Source organism: Pelodiscus sinensis, chromosome 2, assembly GCF_052426305.1.
Source record: "Pelodiscus sinensis isolate ZL-2025 chromosome 2, ASM5242630v1, whole genome shotgun sequence".
Lineage (NCBI taxonomy): Eukaryota > Metazoa > Chordata > Testudines > Trionychidae > Pelodiscus > Pelodiscus sinensis.
In genome coordinates this window covers 189,855,527-189,876,560 of record NC_143053.1, presented here as the reverse complement: position 1 = coordinate 189,876,560, position 21,034 = coordinate 189,855,527, and the positions used below count along the sequence as shown (strand labels likewise).

Genomic DNA, 21,034 nt, shown 5'->3' with positions numbered 1-21,034 from the left:
TTTTCCTGATGATTCTCTTAATCAGAGGTAGAGGGAGAAATGTATTTAATTAAATTATATTATTATTATCACTATTATTATTATTCATTTGAGTTCTAGTAGCACATAGAGGCCAACCTGATTTGGGAAACACTGTGCTAGGCATTGTACAAATACTGAGAAAATGACACACAGCACCATTTACAGACACATTTCTGTAAGCAATCAGGAGGATAAAAAGATGATCCTTGATGCTGGAATATGAATGGTAACCTCCTTTCGCACATGATAAATAGTGTCTTTCACATTTTCCAACGTCTTCTCTGTCTGGTCAATAGTAGGTGTGGCCTTCAAAAGACAAATTCTTGACATTCAGCCAAACCTTTTAAGAAATACTTTTATCCAGGACATTCTACTCAGGAAGACAGAAGCTGAAACAGAGCATGGTGTATCAGAGGCATCATAAGTCACATGAAGAGCAAGTTTGACCACAGCTGTTTTCCTCTCGTTCTTTCCACACCTTAGCGAGCTATTTCAAGATGGGGGGACACCTTTTCCAAAAGAGGAAGTTCTATTTTGACATTATAGCCTAGTAACTGTAGTCTTCATTTGAAGGGTGGCCAAAGAATATTACTCTCCTCAAAGGTCTGTTCTCCATTAAAAAAGTAATCCTGATACAGGCTGAATATAAAATGTTCATACTTGCCAGGACATTCAGAAATAGCTGTGACTGAGAAGAACTGTGAAAGGGGTCTTTTGTTGGATTCAGAAGATCACCATTTATAGTAACAGCCACTCTGACTCCTGATCTGAAACTTCAAGATGTCAGACAACTGGTGGAAATTCTTCTGTATTATTAACACTTGTTCACCAGGTCGTCTGCTATTTTTTGCTGGAAATTATGGAAGTCTTTCAAAGGTAATTACAAAATTATTTCAATCTCAGCTGCTAGAGAACCCTGAAATAACCCTTATTTTGATTAGTGATAGAAATGTAGCCATGTTAGTCTGGTGTAGCTGAAGCAAAATACAGGACTATGTAGCACTTTAAAGACTAACAAGATGGTTTATTAGATGATGAGCTTTCGTGGGCCAGATCCACTTCCTCAGATCAAATAGTGGAAGAAAATAGTCACAACCATATATAACAAAGGATACAATTAAAAAAAAAGAACACATATGAAAAGGACAAATCTAAAATTTGATTTGTCCTTTTCATATGTGTTTTTTTTTTAATTGTATCCTTTGGTATATATGGTTGTGACTATTTTCTTCCACTATTTGATCTGAGGAAGTGGGTCTGGCCCACGAAAACTCATCATCTAATAAACCATCTTGTTAGTCTTTAAAGTGCTACATAGTCCTGTATTTTGCTTCCTTATTTTGATTATCTTCACCCTCAACAGAAGAGATTTCTCTAGGGTAGTGTAAAGCACACTTTTTTTGATGGATGCCCTTCTGAAACTGGTGGACGGCCACAAAACTTAAGTAAAAAAAAAAAAAGTCAAGTCAAGTAAAAAAAAAAAAAAAGGCTGAGTGGCACATGTCTATGCCTAAAATGAGGAGATCTAGCACTTGTCCCATATGAAAAAGATGTACTGCTTGATATGGACTAATATGGAGAAGCTACCAATTGGGGAAATGGAAGATGAGTTTAAGCTCCTGCAGAAACTAACATACCTTCAGAATGTCCTTTCACAGAAGTCTATGCAACAGATTATTGGGGTCAAGGACAAGCCCAAAAATAATTCTCTAATGCCACACAAACAGCAGTGAGACCCGCACCTTATGAACTCCCCATGGAAGCCATTGCTCTAGGGCACTGTCCATGCATCTAGTTTGTCTAGAAGTTTCTGATTAAGTTAAATGGGAGAGGAAGGGGAAAGGGCAATGTTATGCCAATACCCTCTTCTTAGCAGCAGTGGGTTATGGTTATTCTTTTCTTGGGTAGGCCATCAACACTGAAGTGGAAGGAAACTAAGCAAATATTAGTGAAGCCTCTTGACTGAGTCTAACAAGACTGATATCAACACTGATAAGCATACTTCCCTGTCTTACAGAAGGATTTTGAAGAAGTCAGCAATAACTGATATTAATGATTTATTGCATGGGTTCCCAAACTGGGGGGGCATGCGGGCATGAAGAAATTCCAGGGAGGGCGTGAGGCAACCCAGCCCCCCTCCCTAAGTTTTGCTGCTATTTTTGTTTTTCAGTTCCTTTTTTTTTCTTGCTCAACAAGTTTTGCTGCTATTGGGCAGGAGGGCGTGCGAGTTTCTCAAAATTCAAAATGGGGACATGATACCAAAAAGTTTGGGAACCACTGATTTATTGTAAGACATTGGTGCTAAGTAGTCATCCCAGTTACAAATGACTAGTCTCTTTCAAACTTGCTACCCCTAACAGCCTTCCCTAGCAGGATAAGTCTAATGACTGATACCCAGTATTTTAGGGATAGGAATTAAGAGCCACACCAATCATAATAAGGAAAAATATCTTCTATAGACAATGAAGGACAAGGAATTAGGTCCACAACAAGCAACTTCCTCTAACAAGTTATGCAACACTCGAACCTAAGCTTCTTTCTGGGACTAGTCATGTCAGTTGTGGGGCCAAGAACTAAAGGTGATGAGCCTACACTGAATTGGACAGGGAATGAAAATCAACTCTAGTGACTACACAACTAAACTAAACTTATCTTACTCCAATTATAAATAAGAAATGACATACAAAGGGATTTTTTAAATAAGATAAAGCACTGACAAAAGGGCGAGGTCAGCATTCTCTTTAATTTACCCTCAGGCAGTTGTGTTGCCTTTCACACCATTATTTTGAGTCATTCTGCCTGGATACCCCAGACTGCATTCAAAGAGTTTATATTTCTCTAATAACAGCACTTTAAGGAAAACATTAGTAACAACTGCTAGAATTGGGCAATATTTTGTGTTGTGCATTGTGTAATTAAAATGCCCAAAACAGATTTAATAACCAAAAAAACCTGTGAAACAACAATTACTATATGTACAAAAAAGTCTCCCTGAGGAGCAATTGCTCAAAATCATTTTCTTTCAAATACAATTGAATTCAGGTGACAATGTACATTATGAAGTAACAGTATGGAAGCAAAGAGTAATTAAATTATATCAATGAGAATAAAAGGCATCTGAAACTACAAGACTGCTTCACCAATGAAATTTGTGCAAGCATACTGTAATGTACAAAGATTCTATGCAGCATTATTTCAGGAGAAATTCCCATTGCATCAAATGGAAATTTAAGCTGGGTAAGGCATGCTAAAATAGGGCCCTAAAGAATTTTCTTGGAATTCTTATTTTTAAAATGTTTCCTTAAGAATCACTCATATATTGTGTTTCTATCTCACACATAACTTTTTGCTATTCTATCATATGTTTGACTTGAAATGTTACTGTTAAGTACTACCATGATCTTTTAGGTTGCGAAGAACCACAGCTGGAAGGCTATAAGACTGCCACCCTTTTACTAACGATGCCTCTATTTTCTTAACGTTGGCCCTGAACATGAGCGTAGGTACTCTCAGAAGCAGATCAAGAGGCAGCAAAGCTGAAGAAATAAAAGAGGGAGAAACTGTATATGTAACTAAAAAGTTGGAAATAGTAAGATTAATTTCACTGAAAGTCTGGTTGACAAATATGTAATTACCTGGTCTTGGTCTTGATCCTAGGCCTCCAATATAATCCCTATAAAACAGAAGCAAGTTTGATATTGTCTTGTTTCAAATAAAAGATTCTAGGAAAAATAAAAAGTCCTTTATTCCTTTCACATGCTCCCCTCATAATCTCCACGGGTATGTCTACACTACAGCACTAATTCAAACTAGCTTAATTCGAATTAGTTAATTCCAACTAAGCTAATTCGAATTAGTGCATCTAGACCTAAAAACTAATTTGAATTAGCATTTTGCTAATTCGAAATAGCTGGTCCACATTGAGTGGACCCTGAACCGAAATTAAGGCTGGCCGGAACAAGTGCCGGCAGGGCATCAGGTTAGGACTTAGAGTGTGGAGCTGCTGCCTCAGGCTAGCCGAGGGCTGTGGTTATAGGGACCTGACCCCCACCCCGGACAGACAGTTCTCAGGGTTCCCCGCTTGCTTGTCTACCACGATGAGGGACAGCAAAGCAGTCCTGTCTTGGAGTGCCCTGAGTGCCTGCACTCGGCACATCACAGCACTCGGCCATCAGCCCGGCTGCCCTTGCCGCAGGCTGCCATCCGGGGGCGGGGTCAATCGGGGGGCTGTCAGGATCCAGGAGGCCCTGCAGGAGAGCTTCCACCGAAAGAAGCCCACAGAGCCACCCCAGTCCTCCCCATCGGAGGCTCGTGCCCCATTCCTCCCTCACCTCCTTCCATTTACCCCTTCCTAGCCCCCCTTCCTGATGTAAAAAATAAAGGACACGTGTTCAAAAATAGAAACTCTCTTTATTTAACAAAATGGGGAGGGGGAGGAATTAACCTCTGGGGAGACTGGAAAAAGGAGGTGGGAGAGGGGAAGAGAGAGGGTGAAAGAGGGGAGAGGGAAACCTGGGAGGAGGGAGCTGGAAGGGGGAAGCCAGGGGAAGAAGGAGGAGGGGAAGTATCAAACTATGATACACCCACATCTTCAGTACTTTGTACAGATGTGGTCTCCTCACCTCAAAAAAGATATTTTGGCCTTGGAAAGCGTTCAGAAAAGGGCAACTACAATGATTAGGGGTTTGGAACAGGACCCATATGAAGAAAGGCTAAAGAGACTGGGACTTTACAGCTTAGAAAAGAGGAGACTGAGGGGGATATGACAGAGGTCTATAAAATCATGAGTGGTGTGGAGAGGGTGAATAAAGAAAAGTTCTTCATTAGTTCCCATAATAGAAGGACTGGAGGACACCAAATGAAATGAATGGACAGCAGGTTTAAAACGAATAAGAGAAAGTTATTCACACAGCACACACTCAACCTGTGGAACTCCTTGCCACAGGAGACTGTGAAGGCTAGAACTATAAAAGAGTTTAAAGAGACGTTAGATAAATTCATGGAGGTGCTATGAGCCGGGGGGTAGGAAAGGTGTCCCTGGCCTCTGTTTGTGGAAGGGTGGAGATGGATGGCATGAGACAAATCGCTTGGTCATTGTCTTCGGTCCATCCCCTCTGTGGTACCTGGTGTTGGCCGCCGTTGGCAGACAGGCTACTGGGCTAGATGGACTTTGGTCTGACCCAGTATGGCCGTTCTTATGTTCTTATGTTCTAAGCTCAGGGCTCAGGGTCAGGGGTCTCACTGGTCCAACTTGATTTTCATGCAAACCTGCTCCTGGTTTGCATGTGGCCTTTGGGGGCCAGGCTGGCAGTTATCCAGCCCTAGACGGCAGCATTCCTGTGCCTAGTGCGGAGGTCGTGGACTTTGGAGGCTTCCCCCCAAACATCAATGAGGTCCACGATCCCCGCACTAGACCAGGCAGATGCCTGCTTCTTGCAGCCCCGGGCAGGCTCCTGGGAGCTGTCAGTCTGGTCCTGGGAAGAGGCGGAGGGCTGGGTGGCAGTGGGTGGCTAGCTCATCCCGTGCCAGGTGCAGGGTCTGCTGGCTGGGTGCTGGCAAGCTTGCAACTGGCACGGGCACTGTAGCCAGACCGTGCCCCTTTAAGTACTCCAGGGACGGGAGCGGGGCAGAAAAGTTTCCCTGGTTTGGCCCAGAGTGACCACCAGGGCAACCTGGGAAGGGCTAGCCTCCAACTAGTTCGAATTAAGAGGCTACACAGCCCTTAATTCGAACTACTTAATTTGAACTAGGTGTTAGTCCTTGTAGAATGAGGTTTACCTAGTTCGAATTAAGCGCTCCACTATTTTGAATTTAATTTGAACTAGCGGTTTGCATGTGTAGCCGCTGTTAAAGTTAATTCGAACTAACGGCTCTGAGTTCGAATTGACTTTGTAGTGTAGACATACCCCACCTTCCCATCTATTTCTCCACAATATTTGGCACAGTCCAACAACTTCAGATATGAGACCAGGAATGAATATTTTAAAATAATTTTGAACATTTCACTGTAGACATGTGAATATATCTCTGTGCAAGTGATCCTGGCCATAGTCACAGGTAAAGAAAATGAGGCTGTGATTGGAGAAAAGACAGTGTTAAAAGAAAGAACATATTGGATAAGGTACATGTACTATTTTGCAGAGCTTTTCTATTACCTGGTCCAAACAAAACGAAAAAGACCCACAAAACCACAAACAGCAACTGACTTGCTTCAGCAGGGAATAAATACAAAAACCCTTAATTTACAAAGCTTCTGGCAAGAAGTAGACAGGAATGACAACATCAGGTGTTTAAAATCATGAGTCCCGTTCCAAAAAACCCATGAAACTATTGTGTTTATTTGCCTTTTGATTTTTGAGCCTTTAATGTGTGACAAAAGAGTGTTAGATCTAGATCTTCAGTGTTTAAAACCTTCTCTAATCCACTAGATGGTCTCAACTTTTTTCCTCAATATAGCTCAACATATTTTATATAGGTGGGTAAGTATTAGCTTCATTTCACTATGGTGAATATAAGCAACAGAAAATTTGTATTGATGGCATGCTTGTCTAATGGATAAAAGGTATTAGTTGATCTTAGTTTACTCCAGGTTTTAACAAAAACTTTGTATATGCTCTTGAGTAAATTGCATAACCTTTTTATGCCTCATTTATTCCACTGTGAAAAGGAAGCAACAGTGTTGATATCTCAACACTGGCCTATTTTTCAACCAGTTCTAGCTGGAACTGACTGACATAAAGGTGCCCAGTGATAAAATTACACTGGTTTAACTAAATCAATGTAATGCCACACCGTTAGTTAAACCGCTGCAACTTCTATGCATAGAAAATCCATAACGATATGTTGATAGTAAAGTTTTTAACTAGCTTGAGATAATTAACATGTTTACAGACACTCCCCAAACGTTTCATCCAGGACAACTGGGAAAAATTATTTGTGGAATATCCACACTGGAATTCAAAATAACAATGACCGAACCCTGTTAACTTTTTGAAAACAAAATTTGAACATACCTTGTCTGAGGTTGTCTTTCAGAAGCACTGAAACTTCGTTTAATTATACCTGAAACAAATGTACAAAACCTATATTTACTGTACTGAAAGAATCGTATAGAAATAAATATAATCAGTTTCCCAGCAGATATGATGTGCCAAAATCTTAAACTCCCTTTTCCCCTTTAGGTTGAAATCTAAACTTCAAAAATACAAGCAGTGCATAAAGAGTTGGTGACCTTGAACAACAAATTTTAGTATTGAGTCTCCCTGTGACTCATCAAGGATCTGCCTGCATCATAACCATGGACTCACTTCTACTAAGACCACTGGATCATTCACTTGCTTAATGCTAATCATGTATGAAAGTCCTTGCAAGACTGGAGCCTTAAGATGTATCTCTTTCCTGACAGAAAAAGTACTATCTTTCAGAAAGAAAATTTTCAGTTTTCATGGCACAATGTAAAATATCAAACTTATATTTAATTGCTAGTATCAATTAAACAATAGTCTATACAAATTTACAAATGTCTTAGTACACAACAGCAGGTAATAAATATAAAAATTTAAATTGCCACAATTTTTTTAGCTTTTAACTTTTTAGCTTTTAACTAATTCTGTCATTCTTGTGTAGAAGAGTAGCCCCTTGCTTTTCAAATAGTCCCACTGATTTACAGACATGGAAACTAAGGTGCAATGAGGTTAATTGACTTACTTACAATCATGCAATGAATCAGTAGGGGAGCTAAAACAGAACCCAGACTCTCTGTTCTGTTCTCTAACCACTAAACCAAGCAGTCTCCTCATCAAGTCTGGAGTATTCATTCATATAGTTCCTCAATACATCTAGAGGGGGGTAATCCCTCATAATCTTCACTATGTATTCAGTTAGAAGCCATGACCAAAAAAATCCTATAAAACTGTTCTATTGATGATAATCTATCTACTGCTCCACAAACCATTTCAATTGCATGTTTTGAACAGTCTTTTACTCCCATTTTATGTTTGAAGGCAGACTGTATCTGTACATTCAGAATACAGAAATATTTCATCCTATCAAAGATCAGCTTAATAGCAAAATCTAAACAAGTCTTCACCATTTTTTCTTTTCAGATATCATGTCTGGATACAGGATATTCTACCTTTATCTGTGGTATCTATATTTTCACTATTGGTAATAACCATGGAAGTATTATCATCAATTGGGAATAGCAGCATTTAATTACTCAGCCAAGACTGTACTAAACATTCTTGCACTGCATCTTACACTAGTCTTATACCCTTGCTAGTGCTAGGGGAGCTGCCTCAGCCTTCAAAACTGAATAAATGTCTGAGTGACTCGAATCCTTTTCAATGAGGCTGAAGCACATCTCAAGATGCGAGTTAAAATGTGCTTCATTATAGCCTCAGAGGTTTTCTTCCCTTTTCAAGTTTCTCTGGCAATAATGAAAAGTTAGTGGAGTTTGTCATCTTTCATGTGGATTTCAGTTTAAGACAAATTATAAAAACAAAACCTTTCTTTTATTTAGGTCAGAGCTGACAATAAAAAGTCATGCCTCTCTCTTGTTTTCCCTGTTGATGTTGTACACAGCAGAACAGGTACACTTGCAGCATGGTTCTTGGCTCAAAGAATAGATAAATGATGCATCTACAAATGAGCTATATTCTCTTTCATGAGCCAAGAAATAAAAGATAGAATACTTCGGCTGCAAATAGATTTTATAGTGATATTTAAGACTGCGAAGAGACTTTCTAAAGAACAAATCAACATCTATTGAGCCCTGAGTTTGATGTAGACGTTGGGGCACTACTGAAGTACAAATAACAACAAGAGAGCCACAAAGCTCAGTACAGGTTGGACCTCTCTGATCCGGCATCATTAGGACCCGACCGGTCCTGAACAAGAGAATTTGCCAGACCCAGAGAAGGTCTCCTGCCACTAGCCCCCCGAAGCCCATCACCTGCTGCTGATAGGCTCCACCCCACACAACCCCAGCCTGGTCCTGCACAGCTGGAGGGCTCTGGCTGCGGTTCCATGATGCACCCGCCAGGCTGCCGACTTTGATGTCCCGTCCGGATGACCCTCTTGCCCTTAGGCTCCCAGGTTCTCTGCTCCAGAAGCATCCATGGTCTTGCTGGCCCACAAATGTTGCCGGACCAGAAAGTCCTGGATTTTGATAGAACCTGTATCATGTGATGTTAACAGGACATCTTGCAATCAGTGTATCACAGCCCCGATTAAGAAATTTAGAGTGCTTCCTGTGTCAACGACATCCTTCTGAAATGTAAAAAACATTGAGTGGAATGGCTCCTCTTTTAGTTATGGAAGCCGATACAGTAACAGCAATCCACAGTGGTAGTGCAGTTTTGAATGACACTGGGATAACATAGGTCGGGTAGGGATTTTGGATAGTAGCCTCAAGGACATGGTTGTAACAGAGTACAACGGGTTTGGGAAATATATAAAAACAATTAGGGTTGATTTTGGAGCCAGTTTTGTTCAAAATGTTTTTTAATGACCTGGATGAGGGGATAGATTGCACCTTCAGCAAGTTTGCAGATGACACTAAGCTAATGGAAGAGGTAGATATGCTGGAGGGTAGGAATACCTGGACAAACTGGAGGACTGGGCCAAAAGAAATCTGATGAGGTTCAGTAAGGACAAGTGCAGAGTCCTGCAGTTGAGAGAGAAGAATCTACAGGATGGGACCAACTGGCTAAGCAACAGTTTTGCAGAAAATAATCTGGGGATTACAGTGGATGAGAAGCTGGATATGAGTCAACAGTGTGCCCTTGTAGCCAAGAAGACTAACAGCATATTGGGGTGCATTAATAAGAGCACTGCTAGCAGATTTAGGAAAGTGATTATTCCCCTTAATTCGGCACCAGTGAGGCCACATCTGGAGTATCAGTATTCCAGTTCTGGGCCCCCTATTAAAGAAAGGATGTGGATTTCCACCACATTCAGCTTCCCACCCACTCCTACTGGTCTAATTTTCAGACACAGCCACTTAACCAGAGCATCATACTTTGTTTGGGTGTTCAAATGAACAGTTATCAGTAATATCCAGCTTTGCCAAATAGGTTAAATGCGTAAATACTAATTTGAAATCTCAGTTGGAAAATTAGGTTATATAATTTGGGGATTCTGTCCTTAAAAGACAGGTCTCTGAGAATCTGACAAACATACACAGACACCAGATAACCACCAAACCCCCAAGAAATGTTGATATTTTTGCCCCATGGCCATATTTTAAATACAAATGTTTGCAAAGACCACTCCTGTACTTCTACAGAGCTCTAGATTGTCATCTGTAAGAACCATAATTTCCCTTCAAAATCCTTCTTAGACATCTGGTCTGAGAATCAAGTTGGTAAAAATGATCTCCCATCCATACAATTTCCAGAGGGTATGTCTACACTAGCCCCCTTGTTCGAACTAGGGAGGCTAACGTAGGCATTCGAACTTGCAAATGAAGCCCAGGATTTAAATATGTTAAATATTTGCATGTTAAGGACTTAGTTCGAATTACCATTTAACTGCCGCGCGTAGTCACGGGCAGTTAGTCCGGACTAGTGGCATTTAAAAATGGCGACCGGACGGGAACATGCAAATAAAGCCCAGGATACTTAAATCCCGGGCTTCATTTGCAAGTTCGAATGCCTATGTTAGCCTCTCTAGTTCGAATGAGGGGGCTAGTGTAGACATACCCAGAGACAACAAGGAAAGTTGTAATGTTTTAAAATCAACAATGGCAATCTTTTTTTAAAAAAGTGCAAACAGCCAAAAGAGTTTGAATCATGCTTCAACCCAAGTAATATTTTATATTCTGTTTTCAAGCATCTGTACAGTATGAAGCTGAGTCTACACTATGTTCTTTTTTCAGAAAAAGCTACGCAAATTGCACTTTGCAATTTGCATAGCTTTTTCCGATTGCTTTTCCAGAAGAGGCTTTTCAGCCATTTGGCCCTGTCTAGATGGGGCCAAATGGCGGGAAAACCTCCTCTTTTGGAGGGGCCCTTATTCCTCCTAGAACAAGGTATATAGGTCTCCCTGAAAGAGCATGTTTGCTCTTCCGCAAAAAAAAGTGGAAGAGCAAATGCACACCCTGAATGCGGCGGAGTTTTTCTGGAATACCAGAGGTATCCTGGAAAAACCCCGCACTCTAGACATACCCTCAGGCCGTGTCCAGACTCAGGGGTTTTTTCGGGAAAAGTAGCCTTTTCCCGAAAAAACTTCCCCTGCGTCCAGACTCAAGCCGCGTTCTTTCGAAATTATTTCGAAAGAACGCGGCTTTTCTTTTGATGGCGGTAAACCTCATTTCACGAGGAAGAACGCCTTCTTTCGAAAGTTCCTCTTTCGAAAGAAGGCGTTCTTCAATGTAAAGAGGCCGTCTTCGAAAGAGAGCATCCAGACTCGCTGGGTGCTCTCTTTCGAAAAAGCGGATTTCTCTTTCGAAAGATCCGCCTGCAGTCTAGATGCGATCTTTTGAAAGAGGCTCTTTCGAAAGCATCTTTCGAAAGAGCCTCTTTCGAAAGAAGCCTGCAGTCTAGACATAGCCTGAGTGAGGAACCTGAGCAATGGTCTTAATATTGGAAATTTGTTCTACAGCCTTCATTTCTAATTTCTAAGTGTACTTGGCTGTCCTAAAGTAGCATTTATGACAAATTATGACAGCATGATCCCTAGCATCTTTAAAGAAGCAGCCAAAGTCAAGTAAAGGAACAGCCATATTTACTGATCTGAATTGGGACCAAGTGTCCAATTTCAGTGGTGACTGATTTGTTATTACTCAAGCTAAACAGGGTGAATAGAGTAAAATGTCATAAGATAAAAGACCTAACATCACAGAGAATATAAGAGGAGAGGAACCTGTAAAAAGAATATCAAATGCAATTAGTGTCAAACAGTTGAAGTAAAAGTAAGGTTATTTAGAAGAACCCAAATAACAATTAGGTTGGAGATTTTTCTGTTTTTCTTATTTCATTTTTCTATTTGCTCATTGCTGCAGCATTGCCTACAAATTAAGTGCATTTACACTTAAATATAAGCAACTAAGAATGACTAAGATAAAAAGGCAGTTGTGGACAGTTTATGTATTATAATGATTAAAACATTCACAATAAAAGATGTATACCTAGCATCACACAGGTCTCTTTCTGGCTGTTTCCTACACACACACCAGTTGTGTCTTTTATCTTTTCAGACTCTTCAAGACAAAAATTATGTTTTACAATATGTCACTGGCACCCAACACATTTTGGGCATTGCCAACACAAATAATAATCATATCCAGCCTACTTGAATTTTAGGACTGCAGTAGGATGGTCCCTGAGAGTCTTTTGTGACCTCAGTAACTAAAACCATGACAACTCCAGGTGCTTTTTATCACCTCTGGGATATACTGTATTGTATTAGGCAGGCCACAACCTGGAGCAGTGGTGGGCAGCCTGTGGCCCGAGGGACACATGTGGCCTGTTAGACTTCCACGTGTGGTCCAAGAGTAATTTTGTTTACAGTTGTTTATGTGCAGGGTTGCCAGATGCTGCATGTTTCTATCCACGTCATTTTTATCTGACTAAGAGGGATGCCACTGTCAGGGCTGGTGGCTCCTGGCCCTGCAGAGCTGCCAGCCCCCACACTCATGAGGCTGCTGGTTAACCAGTTACTGGTAAGCATCATCTGGTCTGGGTTATGCTTACTGGTAACTGGATTATTGGTTACCTGTTCACAGACCCAATCCGGAGACTATCTTGGTTACAACAGCCTTGTGGCTCACTGTGGAAAAGGAGGGCCACTCAGGCAGCCCTCTCATTAGCCTATGTTCTTCATCGCTAATCTGGAGTGTTATTTACATATTCTGTAGTCAGTATCCAACATACCCAGTCTTCTTTTGGGGACCAGTACAGCATGAGCAGCAGCCGTTCCTGCCTATGCCTACTTCATTCAGGCTTCCTTCTCTCTTCCTTAGCATTTCCTATGCCTACTTCTTTCTTTCTTCTTTGGCATTTCCTTCCCGCCTGGTTACAGAGTTCTAGCTACTGGAGCTACTTCCACCCAACTATCTATTCAGCTGTACTTCTTCTGAAGCAATTAGAACCCTCTGCCAAATGCTTTTCTTTCAATCAATTAATTGGGTTCACATTAATGTACACTGGTGACTGACAGGGTGATAAGTCAACTCCTGAGTCAGCACATGTAGTTATACGGTGCCATATATCTTTAAGTAAATAGACATCTTCAGTAAGCAAAAACAATTACCACAGCATATAAGTTGTGGGCTTTTTTGCATGGGGCAAACCTGAAGTCATTAAGAGAATCTGTCTTGTAAAGTTAAAAATAACTGCACTACTAGCTCAGTCTCCTTCTTATAACTGTTAAATTCAGTTCTACCTCCACAGATATTTTTTAAAAGGGCATCAAATATGTAATTAAATATATCTTGATATTTCCTGGCCCATGATCAGGATAAATATTCTGTATTATACTTATCCTGAATATATCCTATATCCCATAGAACACTTTGGCATGGAACACATTTTTGCAAAAGATCTATATGTTTCAAACATGGAGGAGAAGAAAAAACCTATAAAGAAATAGAGTGAGTGATGTCAAGAATTCCTGGGTGCTGTTATTCCCTTGTTAAGTAGCAATGCATGCTAACTAACTGGGAATGATACACAATCACGATCATTAGAAGTGGATGGAAAACAGTTTTACCTGTCATATGAAAAATTCCTTTTCTCAAATCAGGATAAAAAACTCAAAATCTTAAAAATGTTAACAAAAACAAAATTCTGGAAGGAAAAAACCTGGATCCAGTCCATTTAAATATATTTAAATAAATAAAACTACCCTTAGCTTAAATTTTGAAATAAAAAGTTATTCTGATCCAGAAACTCCCCCCAGAAAAACCAACTTTTTATTTAGAAAATGTCAAAATTAAAGGTTTGAACAATTTCAAATTTCAATCTCAAACTCAACCATTTTCCAAGAATGCTTTCAGTTTAAAAGCTTCAGGGGGTAGCTGAGTTAGTCTGTAACAGGAAAAATGTAAAAAATCAACAAATAGTCTGGTAGCACTTTAAAGACTAACAAAACATGTAGATGGTATCATGAGCTTTCGTGGGCACAGCCCACTTCTTCAGATGATATTCCATTTTCTGTTGAAAAGCATGTCATCTAAAATTCCTAATAGCTCTAATAAATATTCTACAAGTATCAGGCAATTAAAATAAACAAAGTTACCTTTATTTTGATATTCCTGGCCCATTCAGCATTAAGTAGAAACCACAGGTGATCTAAAATGTGCTATTTATGTAATTTTTTTTTTCTTTAAGTAACCAAGCAGTGGTTTTGTACCAGTTACAAACTTTCTTTGTGGAGAAATGTATGATAAATTTTTGAATTTCTGACTAAAATTAATAGATTTAAGAGGAACTGATGGATTCTTACCCCATTCGGCTCTTCTGTATGAGCTGAAACCTGGCAAAGAGCTATTTAACCATTAGCAAATGAATATATTTTGTTGGTGTGCAAATCACAGCTCAAGAAAAATGAATGACAATTTATTTATTATACAACAGGATATTTTTAAGGATAGGATACCACTTATAGGCCAGAATGGATAATGACTCCTCATTTATTTGAAAGCACTGCATAAATGACAACTTCACGTGGAGGCTGCTAACTTCTCCAAAATGTATTAGGGGATTTTGAAGAGAATTATCCAGTTAGTTATTGTCTCCCCCTCTACTGGCTAGATAATTAAATCAACAAGAAGACACATCAGTCAGTACCTGTGACAGAAGAAAGAAAACCATCTAGTAATTAGCAAAAGACTGGGACTTGTCAGCTTAGAAAAGAGGAGATTAAGGGAGGATATAATAGAGGTCTATAAAATCAGGACAGGGATATGATAGAGGTCTATATACAATCAGGACAGGCATGGAGAAAGTAAATAAAGAAAAGATTTAATAGGTAGCGGGTTTAAAAGAAACAAAAGGAAGTTTTTTTCTTCATGAAGTGCACAGTGGAACTCCTTGCCTGAGGATGTTGTGAAGACCAGTACTTTAAAAGGGTTCAAAAAAGAACTAGATAAATTTACGAAGGTTAGGTCAATCAATACTTATTAGCCAGAATGGGTAGGAATGGTGTCCCTAGTCTCTGCTTATCAAGGGCTGGAAATGGATGACAAGAGAGAGATCACTGGATGATTCCCTCTTCTGTTCACTCCCTCTGGGGCACCTAGCATTGACCATTGTTTGAAGACAGGATACTGGGCTTAATGGACCTTTGGTCTGAGCCAGTATGGCCATTCTGATGTTCTTATGTTGCCCTGGAATAACCTTATCAAAACAGAAATATTATGAATGGTTCTTGAAGCCTGGAATAAAACCCTACAAAGAATCTTCAGCCAAATACATTTCCTCCACTTTTCAAAGTTCATAAAGAGGTAGTCAGGAATTTTCCATCTGGATGATATTTTAATGGTACATGTAGTTTCTACAAGACTGAAATATTCTGCAGGAAAATTGAGATTTCATACAAATATTTTTTATTTTCTGTTGGGAAAAATGAAAAAAATATACTGTTTCAGGAAAGTTTGACCCCAAAATTGAAATATTTTGGTTTCTGAAAAAACCCGAAAAGCTTAATTTTGAGTCAGTTTAACATGAAACTATATTTCCCTATGGTGGGTAATTGTCTTGTTAGAATGGAAGTTTGGATGACTCAGAGCCTCATTCCCTGCTATTGACCTAGTTGTCTGGTCAGACTACATCTCCCAATGTAATACAGTTTCCCCTCTTACTGAGCAGAATGGTGTATGGAAATGATTTGTTTGCAGGTACATCTTGGAAGATATAGTCCAGCAAGTGAGCCTATAAGGGAGAATAGGGTTATCAGCTGTAACTCCTATGATGCAATGCACTACCACAGGGAAACACAGTTTAATGTGGAATTGAACAGAAACTAAGTATTTTGAACCAGTTCAACAAACTGAAATGATTATTTTGCAAATATTTAAATACTTTGTTTAGATCAGAAATGATTAATCAAATTCTTTTGGCATTTCTTAAGCAAAACTTCTGGAACTTTTCACTTCGTGAAAAAAAATTGTTTCAATTTTTCATCTTGATTCAGGACAAAAACAAATATTTTGAAATATTGGAATTTCCTGTGAGTTCAGTGGTATTATTAAGCTTTTCCATATCATGATCCCCTTTTCTACCTCAAGATGGTTATAGGATCTCTTCCAATTTAACATCAAAATGTTGGCAACCTCCAAACTCCTGCTTCTGACACAGAGATTGAGACCCCAGTTGGTAATATGACAGCTAAAAATCCAGGAAATCTCCAGTAAATCAGCATTTACATGCATACCAAACTAAACTCACCTGTCTTTCAACCATATAACCAAATGTGCATACAGACAACTATACTTCATAACAAACTCCCTTTGATTCCAACATACAACCACACTGCATAATCTAATTCCATACAAACACATCCAAATACATATCCATTCTCTACACTCTTTGGCTGTGTACTATTCCGTTTTCAGTTTTTCCGGAAAAGGAGCGTCTACATTTTCGCGATCGGGGCTTTTTTCTGGAAAAGACTACTGGGCTGTCTACACTGGCCCTTTTCCGGAACAGTGTTCCGGAATAAGGACTTATGCCCGAGCGGGAGCAGAATAGTTTTTCCGGAATAGCGGCTGATTTTGTACCGTAGAGCATCATTGCTATTCCGGAAATTCAAGGGCCAGTGTAGACAGCTCGCAGTTTATTCCGGAAAAGCGGCTGATTTTCCGGAATAAGTGGCCCAGTGTAGACACAGCCCTTCTGTTGATCTAAAATAGACCTTTTATTCTTCCAGTCAATCTCACCATTGTTGTACAAAACCTACTCTGCAGCTCCAAATGAAGTAGCCTTCTCAGAGCTTTCTTATTTTTCAAAACTGAAAGCTTATCTTTTCTCCATTGCTTATACAATATTTCAATTCTCTATTAATTTGCTTTTTAAAAGAGTGGTCAGTATATCCATCTATCATAAGAAAGATGTTATATAAAATAAAACAGCATTATATTGTAGCATAAGAAAGGCACCACTGAGGAAAGTTTCTCCTAGTTTTCTTTTACTTGAGACCTTTACCTTCTTAACAGCTGGCGAACTTGCAATTAATCAAAAAGTCCCCAAATATTACCGAACAACTCAGATGTTTTACTGTTAGGAAGCAGTATATTGCTTTCATGCTTAAAGAAACTCACCAAATGCAGACTCTTTCAAAGGACTTGAACTGGAGCTGCTGGAATTATCCGATATGTCCAACTCATCATCTAATTCAGAGAAGACATCTGGGTATAAAAATAAAAGCAGAAAGGAAGCTTTCAACCAAGCTCTGAGCAGAATGTTAATGTTCTTGGTGTTTCTTTTGCTATTGACTACCTTTCTCAAAATTTTCTAAAGTGTAGTGGTCATCTGTTAGGATTTCATCACATGTACGGTCTTCATCTTTTCCACTTGTTGGATGAAAGTTTTCAGTGGGAATATCAGTGCTTTCTGAAAATTCACTTTTGAAACTGGCAGCTCCACTACTGCTGCTGCTGAGGCTTGATTTCTCAGAATGCTCCTAACAATGAAAAACAAAGAGAAGGACAAGTGAAGGAAATATTATCAATTTTCCTTTTCATAACAATATCCAAGCTCATTATAAAATCTGAAAATAAAGAGTTATAATTCATAAAAACATTCTTACAGTTCTCAATCATCTGCTTGTCCCTGCTCCCTCATCCTATCAGTTATCCTGCATTTATGGTAAAGTTCTTTACTTAACCAAATTTTTTTTTTACTTTTTATATAAAAAGGGTCATTAAAATTGTATTTTTTTCTCCAAAAATAGATTGCACGGAGTACTGACAAAGTCCGTTTTCACCATATGTGTTCTCTACAAACTAAAAGGGAAACAATGTGAAAATAAGAAACTACAGTGAACGCTTTGTTATCCAGCACTCATGGGGAAGGATGGCTGCTGGTTAATTTAATATGCCAGATACTCAAGCAAAGTGTTAGGCAGCTGGATGTAGGCTGGGGGGAAAGAGGAGCCTGATGATGACATCGTATGGCAGTGCCAGAGGCAAGCTGAGGGGGAAGAAGGCATCTACTCATGATGTTAATCAGCAGTGCTGCAATGCCAGTTAACCAAAGTTTTCCGGTTAACATAGTGAGGATAACAAAGCTTTCACAGTAATGATGAATTGGAAAATAGAAAAATTAGACAAAGACTGATCCCACAGACAACTAAGATGAGAGATTTAACCTCTTTCAGATTGGACAATTAAAAGTAGATAGCTTTCTTGACATAACAAAATGGGTAATAATAATAATCAAGTTTTGTTTAAAAAAAATTAGGTAAGAGACCTTGTGAAGTGGAACCAACCTGATGTTGACTATTATTTCTGACATAAAGCTAAGAAAATTAAGAAACTGGAATACAAACCATAGTGCTGTCATAAGTGTCTCCTGTATGTGGTAAATTTGTCTATAACGAGGAGGTCTTTAATGAATATAAAGTGTTCCAAACATCACTCTGATTGTTTATCAGGGCACATTAGAAAGAGAAGTTACCCTGTGAAGTAATGATGGTTCTTTGAGATACGTGTCCCCATGGGTGCTCCACTCTTGGTGTTGGGCTTGTCCTAGCACTGCAGATCAGACTCCTTTTCTAGCAGTGTCTAGTCAGAATGTGCATGCATGAGAGGGACATGTTCTGTTCGTGCCTTTGGAGTTTGCATGCATGGCCCGGCTCCCCTCAGTTTCTTTGTGTATACCTTCTTGCATGAGGGTGAAGCTGAAGAAGAGGGGAGGAGTGTGGGTTGTGGAGCACCCACGGAGACACCCACCTTGAAAAACTGTCATTACTACACACAGTGAATAACTTCTCTTTCTTCTTTGAGTGATGTCCCCATTGGTACTCCACTGTTGGTGACTATGTAGCGGTACCCTAAAGATGGTAGGTGGGCTTCGGCTAGTCTTATATGCAGATGAAAGGACTGTGTCAGCTACTGCAGAACTTTTGTTCGCTCGTGTAGAGATTGCATAGTGTCTCATGAAAGTATGGTTAGAAGACGAGGTAGCAGCGTGGCAGATAACTTTGAGCAGTACTCCCTTCAGGAAGGCTGTTGATGCTGCCATCACTTGAGTAGAGTGTGTACCCTGGGAGGTGTAGGAAGAGGTCTACCTTGAAGGGAGTAACACTGAATAATGCAGGATGTTATCAATTTTGAAACACATTGTGATGAAAGTGAAATTCCTCTGGAATGCTCTACCAGTGAAACAAATATGTCTGTGAGTTGCAGAACAGCTGTGTGCAGTTTATATAGCATGATAATACCCTTTGGACATCTAGGGTGTATAGAATAGCTTCCTCTCGGGAAGGATACGGCTTTAGGAAGAAGGAAGGAAGAACAACAGGCTTGTTGTTGTGGAAATCTGAACAGACTTTGGTCAGGAAGGTGGGATGGGGTCGAAGGATGAACTTGTCTTTGTGAAATATGGTGTAGGATGGTGATAGTGTGAGTGGCAATATCACTAACTCACCTTGCTGATGTAATGGCCATTAAAAACATCACTTTTACTGTTAGGAGGTTGAACGAGCATTTGGTCATGGGCATAAATGGCAGTCTAGACAGTGCATTAAGAACTAACTCCAAATTCCACATGCGCGGTATAGGTTTACAGAGTGAATTAAGATTATGTAGTCCTTTGAGAAATCTCTTAGAGATAGGGTGAGAAAATATGGAGAATCCATCAGCCGGGGGATGGAACACCATGAGCACAGCTAGATGTACCCTGAGTGATGAATCTGATAAACCTTGTTGTTTCAGGAACATAATGTAGTCAAGGACTATGTGAAGAGGTGCAGCAGATGGCAGAATCCTGTTACTTGCACACCAGGCTGTAAAGCAGTTCCACTTATATAGGTAAGTATTACGAGTGGTCTGCCATCTACTGTGGAGTAAGACTGTCTTAACTTATTGTGAACACCTCTGCACTGCCTCTGAGAATCAGATAGAAACCACACCATCAGATATAATGTTTCCAGTTGCAGGTGAAGAAAGGTGCCTCTTTTCAGTGATAGGAGATATGGGAGGGTCGGAAGTGGGTAAGGAGGCTGGAGAGACATCTGATAGAGATAGGGAAACCAAATCTGCCTGGCCCTCACGGGGGCTATAAGGATGACTAAGGCATTGTCCAACTATCGTGCATGGGACTCTGGGGATAAGCGGGATGGGAAGAAAGGCATAAAGGAGATGAGTATTCCATGAAATAATGAAGGCATCGTCTAGCAATCTGGGTCCCATGCCCACTCTGAAGCAATATTAGGGGCAGTTGGTGTTCTGTAAAGTGGCAAAGAGATGTACAGACAGTCAACCCCTCTGGTGGAAGATGTTGTAGAGGATCCGCTTCTGGATTTCCCACTGGTGGTCCATTGCAAACTGGCGGCTGAGGGTATCCGCAATAGTATGCTAGATTCCAGGTAAGTATGATGCAGTTATGTTGATATTGTTGTGGATACACCAGTTCCACGGTCACAGCGCCTCTGCAGAGAGGGATCAAGAGCGAGCGCCCCCCTGCTGATTGATGTAAAACATCATGGTTTACATTGTCGGTGAGGATGCATACCCTGGGTATGTTAAAGAAAGTGTTTGGAGGCATTGCGCACAGCATGGAGCTCCAGGAGATTGATATGGAGCCCAGATTTGTGGGTGGACCATTTGCCCTGAGCTCAATGATGTTGTAAATGGGTGCCCTAGCCAAGGAGCAAAGCATCTGTGGTGATGTGGTTGAATGGCTGTGCCTGATGGAATGGGACACTGGCAAGGAGGCTGTGTGGATCGTTCCACCATTGTAACGACAAACAAAATCTCTAGGGCAGTGTTTCTCAATTTTTTTAATATATAAAGTACCCCTTTAAAAAAATCATAAGTACCCCCAGTATCTACAGTTTAAGACACACA

General features: G+C 40.0%; 1 protein-coding gene across 4 annotated transcripts in view; it reads right to left on the bottom strand.

Moving 5' to 3' along the window:
* Positions 1–21,034, bottom strand: part of NEK10 (NIMA related kinase 10) — a 200,924-nt gene that overhangs the window by 27,849 nt on the left and 152,041 nt on the right. For 3 of the 4 annotated variants that reach the window (XM_014579152.4, XM_089776619.1, XM_089776621.1), the window contains 5 exons: positions 17,463–17,646; positions 17,285–17,371; positions 7,035–7,083; positions 3,657–3,694; positions 3,417–3,557 (listed from right to left, as the gene is read on the bottom strand). In XM_014579152.4, the coding sequence (XP_014434638.2) occupies positions 3,417–3,557; positions 3,657–3,694; positions 7,035–7,083; positions 17,285–17,371; positions 17,463–17,646 (499 nt within the window). The remainder of the gene's footprint in view (positions 1–3,416; positions 3,558–3,656; positions 3,695–7,034; positions 7,084–17,284; positions 17,372–17,462; positions 17,647–21,034) is intronic. The other variant, XM_025190296.3, reaches the window with a different exon arrangement.